At 53.3% G+C, this 13,018-nt stretch overlaps 5 protein-coding genes across 5 annotated transcripts; 2 read left to right on the plus strand and 3 right to left on the minus strand.

The window, feature by feature from the left end:
- Positions 1 to 256: 256 nt before the first annotated feature.
- On the minus strand, positions 257 to 2,173 carry SMAC4_01120 (uncharacterized protein; the record flags this gene model as incomplete). The annotated part of the gene is made up of 1 exon (XM_003350178.1): positions 257 to 2,173. The coding sequence occupies one exon, from the start codon at positions 2,171 to 2,173 to the stop codon at positions 257 to 259; it is 1,917 nt and encodes a 638-aa protein (XP_003350226.1).
- A 1,462-nt stretch (positions 2,174 to 3,635) lies between these two features.
- On the plus strand, positions 3,636 to 4,712 carry SMAC4_01121 (uncharacterized protein; the record flags this gene model as incomplete). The annotated part of the gene is made up of 1 exon (XM_003350179.1): positions 3,636 to 4,712. One exon carries the CDS (start codon positions 3,636 to 3,638, stop codon positions 4,710 to 4,712), a length of 1,077 nt encoding a protein of 358 aa, XP_003350227.1.
- An 844-nt stretch (positions 4,713 to 5,556) lies between these two features.
- Positions 5,557 to 6,195, minus strand: SMAC4_01122 (uncharacterized protein; the record flags this gene model as incomplete). Its single annotated transcript, XM_003350180.1, has 1 exon — positions 5,557 to 6,195. One exon carries the CDS (start codon positions 6,193 to 6,195, stop codon positions 5,557 to 5,559), a length of 639 nt encoding a protein of 212 aa, XP_003350228.1.
- Positions 6,196 to 8,651: 2,456 nt separating this feature from the next.
- Positions 8,652 to 10,734, plus strand: SMAC4_01124 (uncharacterized protein). The gene is made up of 3 exons (XM_003350181.2): positions 8,652 to 8,965; positions 9,055 to 9,138; positions 9,213 to 10,734. The coding sequence occupies exons 1-3, from the start codon at positions 8,695 to 8,697 to the stop codon at positions 10,523 to 10,525; spliced, it is 1,668 nt and encodes a 555-aa protein (XP_003350229.2). The 5' UTR covers positions 8,652 to 8,694; the 3' UTR covers positions 10,526 to 10,734.
- A 135-nt stretch (positions 10,735 to 10,869) lies between these two features.
- On the minus strand, positions 10,870 to 12,194 carry SMAC4_01125 (uncharacterized protein; the record flags this gene model as incomplete). The annotated part of the gene is made up of 1 exon (XM_003350183.2): positions 10,870 to 12,194. One exon carries the CDS (start codon positions 12,192 to 12,194, stop codon positions 11,070 to 11,072), a length of 1,125 nt encoding a protein of 374 aa, XP_003350231.1. The 3' UTR covers positions 10,870 to 11,069.
- Between the last annotated feature and the right edge of the window lie 824 nt (positions 12,195 to 13,018).

Below are 13,018 nucleotides of genomic sequence, written 5' to 3' on the forward strand. Positions count from 1 at the left end.
CATGACCATGAAAGTTGAACCTCTTCTTGTTGCGTCGTTTGCCCTTTTCGTCTGCCTTGCTCTGTCTGCTACGTGGAACTGAGCTCATGTGTCCGGCAAGACCCCGCCGTTTTACGACATTGAACAGTTATGATTTTTTTGTTCTAGCGCCTGCCGTCCGCCATCTCCATAGGCGTGCCTCTCCCTTTTTTTTTCTTCCTTTTTTTTCCCCTTCTTTTCTGTCTTTCATGGTTTAAGTGACTCAACTCCAGTCCCCTCAAGATTCCTCCGTCAGATCCACAAACGGAACATCATCCACTCCCTTTCCCACCGCCATTTCCACCGGGAGCCACTCATCCAAATCATCCTCCTCCCTCGCTCTCTTCTTGCCGGTGGTAGGACTCTTTTTCTGCACAACGGTAGCCACAGTGTCGTCGTCGTCGTTAGCCTCGGTCTTGATGGCTTTCATGGTCTTAGGAGAAGCCAGTTTGCGTTTTTCGCTCTTTTTCTCACCCTCCTTATCCTGTTTGCCTCTGAAGTCTTGCTTCACCGCCGTGGCCTCAACGGTGAGAGCAGCGTCCGGCACCACAATAGTCGCCACGACGTCGTGGTCAGCGTCCGGCATCTCGATATCCTCCGTCTCAACCTTTGGGTTTCCCTTCTTCGGCGTGTCTTCCTTGGTAGCTTTGGTGCTGGTACCGGCCTCGCTTCTATTGCTGCTGTGGCTCGCGTCAACCACAGCCTTCTCGCCTTTGCCGTTAGATTCCATCTTGCTACCAATTAGCTGACCCAGCTTCTCAAGGTCCCCAACAACAAGATCCGCCTGTTGATCAGTCGTCTTGCCCTTGTCCTCGCACCTGACAACCCAGCAAGCCGTCGCTCCGATGGCCCTTGCTAGGGCAAGGTACTGCTTTGAGGAGCAGGCGAAGATGACCTCGTCTTTTCGCATTACTGGGGAATCGGTCGTCATCGCTTTGCCGGTCTTTGTGTTCTTCTCATCACAGGCTTTGCCTTCACCACCGATAGCCGCGGGCAGGACCTCGCCTCTCCAAACCTTTGCAACGCCCTCGCCGCTAATACCAGATGCATAAATTCCATCAACCACCACCGTCGTGCTGCCAGCTGCCTGTCTGCTCAGACCCTGGTATCCCCTCGATCCCTTACCAGCAGCAGTGACACCCATGCGCCTCACCAACTCCTGAATGATCTTGACGCCCTTCGCTGGTTGCGCAGGCTGCTTCTTCTTCTTCCCATCCTTGTCTCCGTTTCCGTCCTTGTTTGCGGTCTGCATCTGTTCGGGTGACGAAGGTTTGTCAAAGCCATCCTGAGCGATAAGAATAACCACCTCGACGCCCTGCTGCTTCATTTGCTTGACGAAGGGTTCAAGATCAAAGTAGATGTCAAATTCGGAGAGGAATTCGTGGGTGTAGTGGAGGTAGGCTTGGGTCCAGTGGGCGATTGCGTGTTGGTAGTCGTACTGCTTTTCCTCCTGCGTGGGGGTGCTTGGGTCCGTTGTGGCTTTGGCTTTGCCCTTTCCTTTGCTTCTGGGGGTGGATTTGGTGGTATTGGAGTCGGTACCAACTGCAGCAGCGGCAGAAGCAGAGGAAGAAGAAGACTGTGAAGAGAAAGCTGAGCTTGGGCCAGAGGAAGAATATTTGCCTGAAGACTTAAAAGCACCCAGTTGAACTAGAGCTTCAGCAAGCGTGGCATTATGAGCAAAAGCGTTCAGGATCGTGGCCTCGCTCGGCGGTATGACGGTTGGGCCGAGGATGGCGGCGAAACAGTTCTGAATCGTGCGGGTGATTATGTGGCGCCCGTCGATGATGGTGTCGTGGTGGAGGAGGATGATCTTGGGCTTGGGGATGGTACCCTGGGTGTTCGTGCTAACTGCGTTGGGAGGGCTGGGGGGCTTTTCCTGCTTTGGCTTGGTCTTGGGGGAAGAGTGAGCGATAGGGCTGGAAGTGGCAGCCGGGGTGGTGAATGCTGTGTTATCGCTGTCTGTCCCAGCGGTTTGGTTGACTAAGGGGGATGATGATAAAATTGATGGGCAGGCGGCCGGTTCCATGTCGGACAATGTGCGTTTGGGGCTCGGTTTGGATATGGTTGAGTGTGGACTTGTTGATTTTGTCGATGGAGTTTGGTTGTCGGCAATGGTGTCAGCGGAGATGGCCTCATTCGTGGGAGGTGATTCCATTCTGAGCAACGTCTGATTTACTCTCCCTTCTCGATGCTGTCAGGGGGCGTTATGCGTCGCGATATGTGAAAAATAAATAAGAGGTAGCGTTTGTAATCTGTCGAGGTAAAGATGTCTGCAATAGCTGGGCTTCGAAGCGATGTTCGAGTAAGAATAGGAGAACAAGTGCGGTGCTCGTGGAAGCTTTCACTTTCTTGTGGTGTACTGCGAGTTGGTTGAAGGGGAAAGGAGGTTGCATTTTGAAGAAATGGTCCCAAAGCCATTCGGCTGCATTTTATGATGCCCGACCGGACCGGATTGCTCGTGCAGACAGGAAGAAGAGATGAAGCTGCGGCCATGTTGAATTTTACCCTTTTTGTGCTTCATTCATGCAGGCAAGAGACGAGATGACTCAGGTTTGGGAGTGGTTTGCTCGAATGCAAACAGCGGGTTATTCATCTGGTGCTACTATTCCGACGAGTGGCATCCACTCCATGTAGATTTCCATTCACTCACACCTCTCTTCGGTTGGATAGGCATGGAGATGGGTCGATAGATGGGGTCCCTCAAAGGCAAAGATTGTTCTTTAAAAAATCAGCGACTCGGTCAGGTGAAGCTGTAAGCAAACGTGCGAGATCTAGCCGAAGACACTCAGCAATAACTTACCGGATAAGCATTGTCAGCTCATCCTGGGCCATAATCATGGTTAATATGAGGCCTTAAGTAGGGTGAATAACCTTTTTTTTTTTTTTTTTTTTTTTTTTTTTTTTTTTTTTTTTTTTTGACAAGGCACTCACACCACCACGGCAGCATGAGTTGGCGTAGAGGAGAGGGACCGGATGGAAGGAACACCGGAAATTGCCCGCAAGCTGCGACCATGAACACAAATAAAAAACACTCATTGAGCCAACTAAGAAGAGAAAGATCCAGAGAGACCAAAAGGACCGTTGATGGCATCACTCAGGTGGCCATCTTGAGGAGATGGGAGAAGTCGAAGAGTGATTGAAGGCAGGGCGAGTTCGCGCCTTGGGACAGACGCCCAGCCATGAGGCAAAAAGGGCCTGTGCAGGCGGATGGATGGACTGTGGATGGCCTCATTTTCTGGGGAAAAAAAGGTTTTTTTTTTGGTCTTGGAAGACATGATCTTAGGAACAAGTGATCAAACGTGGAAAGGGCGAGGGAAGAGGTTGTCACGTTTAAGACCCTAACCCTGATGATGGTGGTTGCTATAAGCCAATAGGATCCACTACATTTCCAAGAATGACATGACAGTGACAGAAACCTTGGAAAGGAACCAACTGGCTTCGGAGGCTTCAGAATTCAGATTATCATACCTATTTATCTGCCTGGAATTTGTTCGTAAGGATTGAAATTCGCATATTTCACTCTCGACATTTTTTTTCCTTTCTTCTCTATATCCAACCTCAAAATCCTCAATTTCCCTCTTCCGATCTCCAAGTCTATCTCACAAGATTACCCCACCATGGCAGCCTCCCACTCCCTCAAAGCGACAGCACCACCCGCAACGCCCCTCACCACGGCACTCACCACCCACCTCGCCTCCCTCCTCCCCTCTTCCGTCTCAAGAGACAGTCTTCGTACCTCTGTCCTGCCCCATCTCCTCACCGCCATTGCCGCCACCTCCACAGCCCTCCGCAACGCTCAAGACGTCTCCCTCGCCGGCTCCTCCAACTCCTTCGGCGACGACCAGCTCAACGTCGACGTGCTCGCCGAGGAAGCCATCCGGCTCTGCCTCGCGCAATGTCCCTCGGTCGTCACAGCGAGTAGCGAAGAGGACCCCGTCGAGAAACCGGTGCAGCACACCGGCTTGCCCTTTCAAGTCATCGAGGCCGAGCAGGATCGCACCCACGGCGAGGTTTATACCGTCGCATTTGACCCGCTTGATGGATCCAGCATTATTGCGCCGAATTGGACGGTGGGAACGATTCTCAGTCTGTGGGATGGGACGACGGCGCTACATGCCAGCCCGAAGAAGAAGCAGATCGGTGCGGTTCTGGGCGTTTATGGACCAAGGACCACAGCTATTGTGGCGTTGAGGTTGCCGGGGCAGGAAGGGAAGGGTGTCTGCTTCGAAGTAGGCCTTTCAGGGTCTGAAGGTGGAAGGCAAGAATGGGATCTCATCCGCCCTGACGTCTCTTACGCGCCGCCACCTTTCAAGACGCGGTACTTCGCGCCTGCGAATCTGCGCTCGACCAACACTCATGCGGCTTATGCAAAGCTGATCTCGCATTACATGGCGGAGGACTACACGCTGAGATACTGCGGCGGGTTGGTGCCGGATGTGGTGCATGCGCTGGTCAAGGGTCACGGAGTGTATCTGAGCCCCGTGACGGAGACGAGCAAGGCAAAGTTGAGGAGTTTGTATGAGCTGTTCCCGTTGGCGTTGGTGGTGGAGTGCTGTGGTGGACGGGCAGTTGACCCGGTGACCGGGGAGGATATCCTGGGGGATAAGGGGGTGGAGGGATGTGATGAGCGCGGTGGAATTGTCTGCGGAACGGCGGAGGAAGTTGAGTATGCTAAGGATGTATTGTGCGGTTAGGATTGGGCATTGGGGCATTTGTATGGATTTTACGACCTAGCGATGCATGCGAATTGTCGATGTTGTGTTTCTCATGAGGATTATAGGGGCCTGGTGTTCACTTAGTCATTGTGTCGGTATACATTATAGAGTTCAAAAGCTTAGAGGATAGATCACTAGGAAGATATCTTAACGTCGCACTAACTCAGGGCAAGAGATGGATAGATGCACTCTTCATGGATCCACAAACCAGCAAAACTACGCTCAATGCTGAAAATTCCCCAACAGCGAGCGAGGAGCCTGTTTTATCAAGCAACGAACAAACAGCTCACTCACACAATGACAAAATCAGCGAAAGAAAAAGGAGGCAAAAGCTTACTCACTCTGTCAATCGCCAAAGTGGTAAAACGTTTTGTATGCATGCATCTTTGCCCTATTAGTGGTCCTCAACCTAACTGACCGGAAGGGTATAATATCCAAAAGAGTGTGTCCAAATCCATCCATCCCTGCCAATGTTCTCGTAACACTCGTGAAATCATCGTGTGGGATACACAGTCGGTTCAACCCATCACATACAGGTATAAAGAAAAAAAAACACGCCGTGTAGACCTAGCTTGGCCGGGCCAGAGTCTGACACTGAACCTTCCTCTCGTGACTCGTTCCTCACCCTATGTTTCCAAACCTGTCTGCGCGTGTATTGAACGGCACAAGTACAGTGGCACATCCCATCCTTTTTTTCTCCCTCCGACATATGGCACCAAGCCCAAACCGGCTGCAGGTCCTCCTTACGCACCCATCGCTTCCAACAAAGGCCTGCCTGCCTGCCTGCATCCCATCATCATCACCATCATCAAACCAACCAAGCTTAGTTGGTAAAGAGAGCCCAGTCGACGTTGCTAGGCTGGCCACCATTGCAGACCATGAATCCCTCAGCACCCACGCGCTGGGTTCCGCGGAACTTGTTGATGGCATCGCGGGTAAGGTCAGAGATGTCCCTGCTGCCCACATTGACAGCAAAAGGACTGCCGCTCTTGATACCGAAAACGCACGTGTTGGTGATCACAAGACGGCAATAGTCTCCACCGTTGAACGCCCGGTCGAACCAGGTGGCGACAAAGCGGCCATGGTGCTGGGAATAGTAGTCGCGGATGGCGGCGCAGTCGGAGATGAGCGGCGAGGCGTTCGTTGTCTTCCTGACGTAGGTCGAGGCGCCACAGTGGTCGGCGTACTTGGAGCCGTCATTCCACGAGAGACGCTTGGCAAGGGTGCCGGGGTTGAAAGACTGGCCGTCGGCGTCCATGTCGATGGAGCGCTTAAGGGCCGGGTGGACGAGGACAGTGACGTTGTGGCCGTCGCTGCGGGTGAAGGTGTCCTCGACGTAGGCCTCGGTTTCAACGATGTAGGTGTAGCCGTCAGGGCTCACGGCTGTCTTCACGGCAGAAGGCGTGAGAGGTGCGGCGGCGGCAAAGGCGCAGAGGGAGAGGAGGGCGGTGGAGAAGAGCATTTTGAGATGAGATTTTTGGTGGGTTTGGGTTGTGATAGTGGCAGAGACTGCTGAAGATGCCTTGAAGGTCTGACTTTGGGAGTGAGAAGCTGAGTGAAGGAAGAAGCTGATGATGATGCTGATGAAAACATTGCCATATTCTCGAGGAGTCTTCTGCTACTTATAGATGCTTTTTGTTGCCATAGACATCGCCAAGTGAATCTTGATTTGTGACTTCTTCCGTTCCCGATCTCCTTCCGCCATCGGAGCCACGCCAACAGCGTCGGAATGTTGAGGACCCGTGAGGGGTTATGAGAAGTGCCAGCATCGTGTATACACAAGCTAGCGACCGTGATGACATTGCCAGCACCGTATGGTGGCCGGCTGATCCCATCCTCAACGCATACAAGCTGGCATTGCTCAGCTTTCTCGAGAGTTGAAGCCGGGAGGAGCCATGAATTCAGGAGCCAAAGGCAAGAATGCAACCGAGTGTAGCAGTAGGAGTTGATGCCTTGTCAGTTAGATCAAGAAAGCAATGGCCAGAACTCTCACAAACTCCGCTGTCGAGTCCTTGTTACTGATCCTGGGGCGTTTCGGAGTTACTAGAGTGTAGTACTCCATGACAAGCGTGGTATCCACTGGGTGGAAAGCGTTGCGATGAGGCTCGACACTGGTACTGTAGGTTGCATGGAGATATCTGTCAACGGCGACGCTATGCAACAAGGAGCGGCCCGAACCTGTGCAGGGCCGGGAGCCTATCGTTGAGGATCCTCTTTAGTTTGCGATCGTCACTCGTCTAGAGTCGAGACCCTTGATCAATGTCTGGGCATCACGCATTCTCAGTCCTTCAACTTGGACTTCTGCGAACTTTCGCATCGGCTGAGACGTTCTCCAAGTAAAGACATGTACGTACTGCTACTCGCCCAATAACTGCAGTAAAAACTTCGGTGGGTATGGGGCTTTGACGGCGAGGGCATTTCATGGTGAGGAACGTTTATACTGTGCTTGATGCACGACGTGTCGTTGTAGGAACACTAATCAAATGCTTAATCCACCTTTAAGAGACAACAACAAATCGAGTATACCGTAAAAGGCACTGGAGGAGACACGCCGGGCAAAATCGTATCATTGACTCAGGAAAAGGGGATCCGCCTGTGATGTTGGTGTGGGTGATAACGGGAGTGACGGAGGAGACGACGGTAGAGGAGGAGGGAGGTTGGGTGGAAGATTTCCAGGGTTAGGGCTATAGCCTTGCTGCGACCCTTGCTCGCCTTGTTAGACCAACAAACGAAGGGAAAGCAGCCCGTCGTCTGGCAACTCGGTGGCAACAGACTACATGACAAACTAGCTTCAATAAACGAAGTATTGTGTATGCGTATCAGGCTTGTGACAGTCTGTGATCATGTCGCGGGTGCTACTCAGTAGCACAAAAAATTGAGCAGTTGAAGGTTGCTGCTCGTACCGCGTGAAGTCTGGACGACGGGGTGAAACCAAACAAAGCAGCTTTGGCATGGCTGTCAAAGAACGACCTTGTTGCTGTTGAGATAACGGTATCGCGAAGGAAACGACATGGCGTTGAACATCGGAAATGGGAGGGGTGATGGATAGTCGAGATTTGCGGCTACAGAAAATTGATCAGATGAACTGAGCCGATTGCCAAGCTAATTGTATCATCCCGGCGGCTCTCCACAACCCGACGGGAACCTCAAGGGTCCATTCTAGATGGCAGCCCGACCCCGCAGATTTTGGAGAACTTCACCTCTCAGGCAGCATTTGCCGCGTCGAGCCGCGGTCAACACTGCTGCTGTCCCGACAGTAGCGGAGGAGGCTCTGAACGTCAGCAGCGAATAGCGCCCATTGTCTACGACGTTAGCGGTTATTAGAAGAGGAATGCCCACACCAGTCGGACAACAAAGATCCCGACGAAAATCCGTTCTCTCCGGCCATGCTGCCCCTGTCGGCCTGTCTGATAACTTTACCTTCTTGGAGTTTCACGAATGTGTAGTCTTTTTGACGCCTTTTATGATGGCAGAAACACCAGCTTTGTGTTGTGTGTCGTGGTGACCAAAAGATCCAAGAGTAGGTGGGAGATGTTTGGCCTAACAGTGCTGCCCATGATCCGGATCTGACTTCAATATGACCAATGAAATATTTGCCCCCTTCACTGGCCTTCTAGAACCTGGAATCACAAGCCTCAAAATGATGCCGTCCCCACAAGGCCGAACCCCGGGAACGCCTGTCGTCCGATTCGATAGCTGCTGGAGTTCTGAACCCGTTCTGCCGTTCGAACCGTCATCATTCCGATGCGGTCTTTTTCCTGGCCGTTTATGCTTTCACGATCCATCTTTCGACATTCACCCGCTGGATTATGCATCCCTAGCTGCGAGCTCTCCTAGACATTTTGCTCTTCTTTTTCGGTAGTCGTCATTAATTTCTGTTGTCGAGTTTCTCCGGCTACCACCGTTTCCTCCTGCTTTCTACCATTCCTGTCGACACCAGGAGCAAACCGGTTTGGTCAAGATGCGCGTGATCAGTGTTCCGCTCGGGCTCCCGACTACGGCGAAGCCCCTCTTTCGGTCCTCGACGGCCCGTTCGGCGAGAATCATCACAAACAACACATCCCGGCGCACACAATGTACAGCATCAGCATGCGCACATACGAACGCCAGCCAGTCGCGCGCCTTGGCACATGCTGCCCGTCCTGCCGCCCGCATCATCCTTCCTGCGATATTTACTGCTGGCCAAAGGAGAAGGGCGACGACTGCTACCGCCGCAGCCGCTGTTGACAATGGTTAGCAAAACCTTGACCTCCACTGCCACCGGCATCATGCCCCGCATAGCGAGAGACCTTGAATTGACTCCTTCGTATCTTGCCCACAGTGAACCCGGGAAACCTCGGCCCTATCCAAGAGTACGACCGCCGAGTCGCCAACGGGGAGTTGCGAAATGACGACCACCAAAGAGGTGAGCATGCGACACTTGGAAGTCTTAACTCCATTCCGAAAAAGAGCAGTCGCTGACTCTGCTGGCGCAAACAGGAATCATCCAGAATCTACAGCATCTTCACGAAGAACTCCGGAACTATGCCGCACCGCCCGTCGTCCACCCGACCCTCGAATCCCTAAAACCCCACAAGTCGCTTTTCTCCTTCTTTGGCGGCAAGCCAAAGAGTGCCATTGCCGAAATCCCTGCCAACCTCCCCCGGGGGCTCTACCTCTACGGCGATGTCGGCTGCGGCAAGACCATGCTGATGGATCTCTTTTACGACACATTACCTCACAACATCAAGTCCAAGACGAGGATACACTTCCACAACTTTATGCAGGATGTCCACAAGCGCCTCCACAAGATGAAGATGCTACACGGCAACGATGTTGACGCTGTGCCCTTTGTTGCGGCCGACATTGCCCAGCAGGGAAGCGTTCTCTGCTTCGACGAGTTCCAGTGCACCGACGTCGCCGACGCCATGATTCTTCGCCGCCTGCTGGAGGCTCTCATGTCCCACGGTGTTGTTCTTGTTACGACCTCCAACCGACACCCCAGCGAGCTCTACATGAACGGTATCCAGCGCGAGTCCTTCATCCCCGCCATCGAACTGCTCAAGAACCGGCTACACGTCATCAACCTGAACTCGAACACCGATTACCGCAAGATCCCCCGCCCTCCTTCCGGCGTTTACCACACCGCGCTCGACGCCCATGCGACCTCCCACGCCCAGAAGTGGTTCCACTTCTTGGGCGATCCCGAATCACCCGAACCGCATCCTGAGGTGCAAACTGTCTGGGGCCGCGAGATCCACGTCCCTCGTGTCAGCGGCCGTTGCGCCTGGTTCACCTTCGACGAGCTAATCGGCCAGCCGACGGGTGCCGCCGACTACATTGAGCTGATGCGCTCTTACGACGCCTTCATTGTCACCGATATTCCCGGCATGACCTACCGTCAGCGCGATCTGGCCCGCCGCTTCATCACATTTATCGATGCCGTATACGAGTCGCACGCCAAGCTCGTCCTTACGACTGCCGTGCCCCTAACAGAACTGTTCGTTTCCCGGCAAGAAATCGAGGAGTCGCTCAAGAAGCAGGGCAAGACCTTGGACCCTGCGGGGTCCGTCGAAGATGTGATGAGCCACATGATGGACGATCTCGAGCAGAACGCCGAGAAGCTGTCCAAGTCCAACTTGTTCACCGGTGACGAGGAAGCCTTCGCGTTTGCGCGTGCCCTCTCGCGTTTGACTGAGATGGGCAGCAAGATGTGGGTCGAGCGTGGTATGGGTTTGGAGAACAAGGGTGGGAAGCCCGAGCGTGACAGCTGGGCGAAGACGAGGAGCAGGCAGATGGAAGACAGCATGTAAGACAGTGGGCGGGCAACATGAGGAGGAGGAAGATGAGATGCGGTTGTTTGGTTAAAGAATCGATACCCCGAAAGACAGAGCGATAAGTCACTTCACTTATACTATCCACACGGCTCGTCTAGAGGAGGCGTCCGTGAGCGAGGAAAAAGTTCCTAGAACAGGCATGCATTGGTGGTTCTCGTCCCTCATTCACATATTTTTGGATTCTTTTCGGCGTTACTCTTAACACCCTGGCAGTGGACCATATGGGCTGTTTCTCTCTGGTCAGTTTTTGGATACTGACTTGGACATCTTTCACTGTTTTACTTATACGTATTATTGTACCGGGCACTACAGTCTCAATAGTAATACAGCATTGATACAAAGGAACACACAAAGATTGGACCACCACTCCTGAACACTAACCTAGGCACTTACCTCACTCGCACTCTACCACCATACATCATCATAGCCACCACCACCCAAATTTCTTTAACCGACCCTTCAAACCACAGCCGTTGACATTTCCTCATCCCCCCAGCGCAACCATGGAAACTCCCCCTCCTTAGTAAATACCAGGAATCAAAAGATACGGTACGTCCTTCTTATACTTCTCCCACTGATCTCCATACCGGCTCTGCATGTACTCGCTCATGTACACTGTGCTCCTGCTGACAAAGTGCCAGATGTGGAACGCCGCCACGCCCAGCGCCGGGACCCAACCACCAGCCGCCAACGCGTACCCGGCCCTCCACAGCGTGTACCCGCCATAGTTGATATGGCGCGCCTTGTTCCACAGGCCCTCGCGGCAGATCTTGCCCTCGTTGGCGTCGTCATCCTTGAACTTCTTGCGCGTGCGCTCGGTGAGTGTCTCGATCGCCATGCCGGTTATGTACATGATCGAGCCGATGGCGATTGGCAGAGGCAGCGACATGGATGTTCCCGTGGTCGAGTTGAAGCTGAAGGGTAAGGTGATGCGCGGGGTTGACAAGGAGGCGGAGGTGGAAGTTCCCAGCAACAAGAGAGATCCGAGCGTGTTGATGACGGTGTTAAACAACGACACCTCCACCGCCGCAGCGGGGGTCAATTCCTCGCGGGATAGGCCGAGAAGCCAGTAGATCTGCTTCAGCGAGGAGCCGGCGGACATGAGCAACAGGATCAAGCGCGGAAGGGGCAGGTAGCGGATAATGGCCGACTTGGTCCCCGCCGCGGTGGTCGTCTCGACTAGGTAGTCGTACAGCGGGATAGAGCTGATGTTCAGCTTGGACAGCAGGCGCGTGCCCCAGTCACCCGCGAGGAACTTGTATTGGAGAATGGGGTCGAGAGCGCGCAGGCCGATGAAGGCGGCGGTGCCCAGGGGGTTGGACTTGTAGATGCCTCGCTGGATCACGTCTTGAGGGTTCCGGGCGCCGAGAGAAGAGGAGGGCGCGGTCTTGCCGCTGCTGCTCTTGCTGGTGCCGGTCTTGCTGCTGCCGTTGGGCTCGAGGTGAGACTTGCCGTTGGGCTCGCTGCTGCTGAGATTGGACTTGCCGTTGGGCTCAGCGTGTTTGCCGTTCATCTTGCCGTCGATCTTGCTATCGATCTTGTCGAAGGAAGGGAGCTTGCCGTCAGCGGCGGCCGTCTTGTTGCTGCCATTGGCATGTTCGGATCCCAATCCCATGGAGGGAGGGAATGCCTCGACCGAGGTCATGGTGGGTGGTTTTTGCGATGGATGAGTAGTGCTTCTTCGTGATGTGAGGTGGTGGGATTGAGTAAGGTAGGTAGGTTGTCTGGTTTACTCTTGGATTCGAGGTTGACTTGGACGAAAGAGACGGGAGAAGACCTGGAATGTCCGAGTTAAAGAGGGGAGATACAGTTCCCGGAGAGTGTTACCGTTTTGTATCGCAGCTTAACAATCATGCAAGTCGGCTACAGTTTATTCGGCCCATATTGCGGTTGCTCCTTCCCACTTCCACGAATAAGTTGTGTGAGGGTTCCACAAATACTGTACGAGAAGGATAAAGGAAACAGCTCAGCTGCCCAATGATGGAACGAGAAGGACCAAAAAGGATGCAATAATTTTGTCATCCGCACTCTTGTTTGCTCCGTGCGGGGAGCTTCTCAGGAGCTTTCCCTCATAAGCATCTTGGAGCTCGGACATGTTAGGTCATCCGGTATCCATGCCAGCTTTGTTAAAGTTCTCCGCTTCACCCCACTCTATCGCGGAGAGTTAGCGTCGTTAAGGTGCTCAGTTATGGCGAGGAATGAAGTCATTGGTAGTGTCATCCCGCTGTTAATGTTACGGGGCCACAGCGGGCAAGCGGAGTATGGAAACCTATCTGGACTGCTCGGTCTTGTGTTCCGGTCATACAGTGGATGTTGGTCCGAGACAAACAATCTACTATCAGTCTTGTGATAAAGAATGGCCTCAATCTTACCTCTATCCTCTTGGACATTATGGTAAGACAACCAAAGAGCTCTTCCGATATGGCAAGCGGCCAGTTTGGCGGGCTTTGGCTGGCTTTGGCTGGAATA

Source organism: Sordaria macrospora, chromosome 3 (assembly GCF_033870435.1).
Source record: "Sordaria macrospora chromosome 3, complete sequence".
NCBI classification, from domain to species: domain Eukaryota; kingdom Fungi; phylum Ascomycota; class Sordariomycetes; order Sordariales; family Sordariaceae; genus Sordaria; species Sordaria macrospora.

What these genes read in the sequence shown, in the direction of transcription:
- SMAC4_01124 (XM_003350181.2), top strand. Translation starts at nt 8,695, where the DNA reads ATGCGCGTGATCAGTGTTCCGCTCGGGCTCCCGACTACGGCGAAGCCC. An exon ending in CGCAGCCGCTGTTGACAATG is followed by an intron (nt 8,966 to 9,054) that starts GTTAGCAAAACC and finishes TCTTGCCCACAG; the next exon opens with TGAACCCGGGAAACCTCGGC. An exon ending in AAATGACGACCACCAAAGAG is followed by an intron (nt 9,139 to 9,212) that starts GTGAGCATGCGA and finishes TGGCGCAAACAG; the next exon opens with GAATCATCCAGAATCTACAG.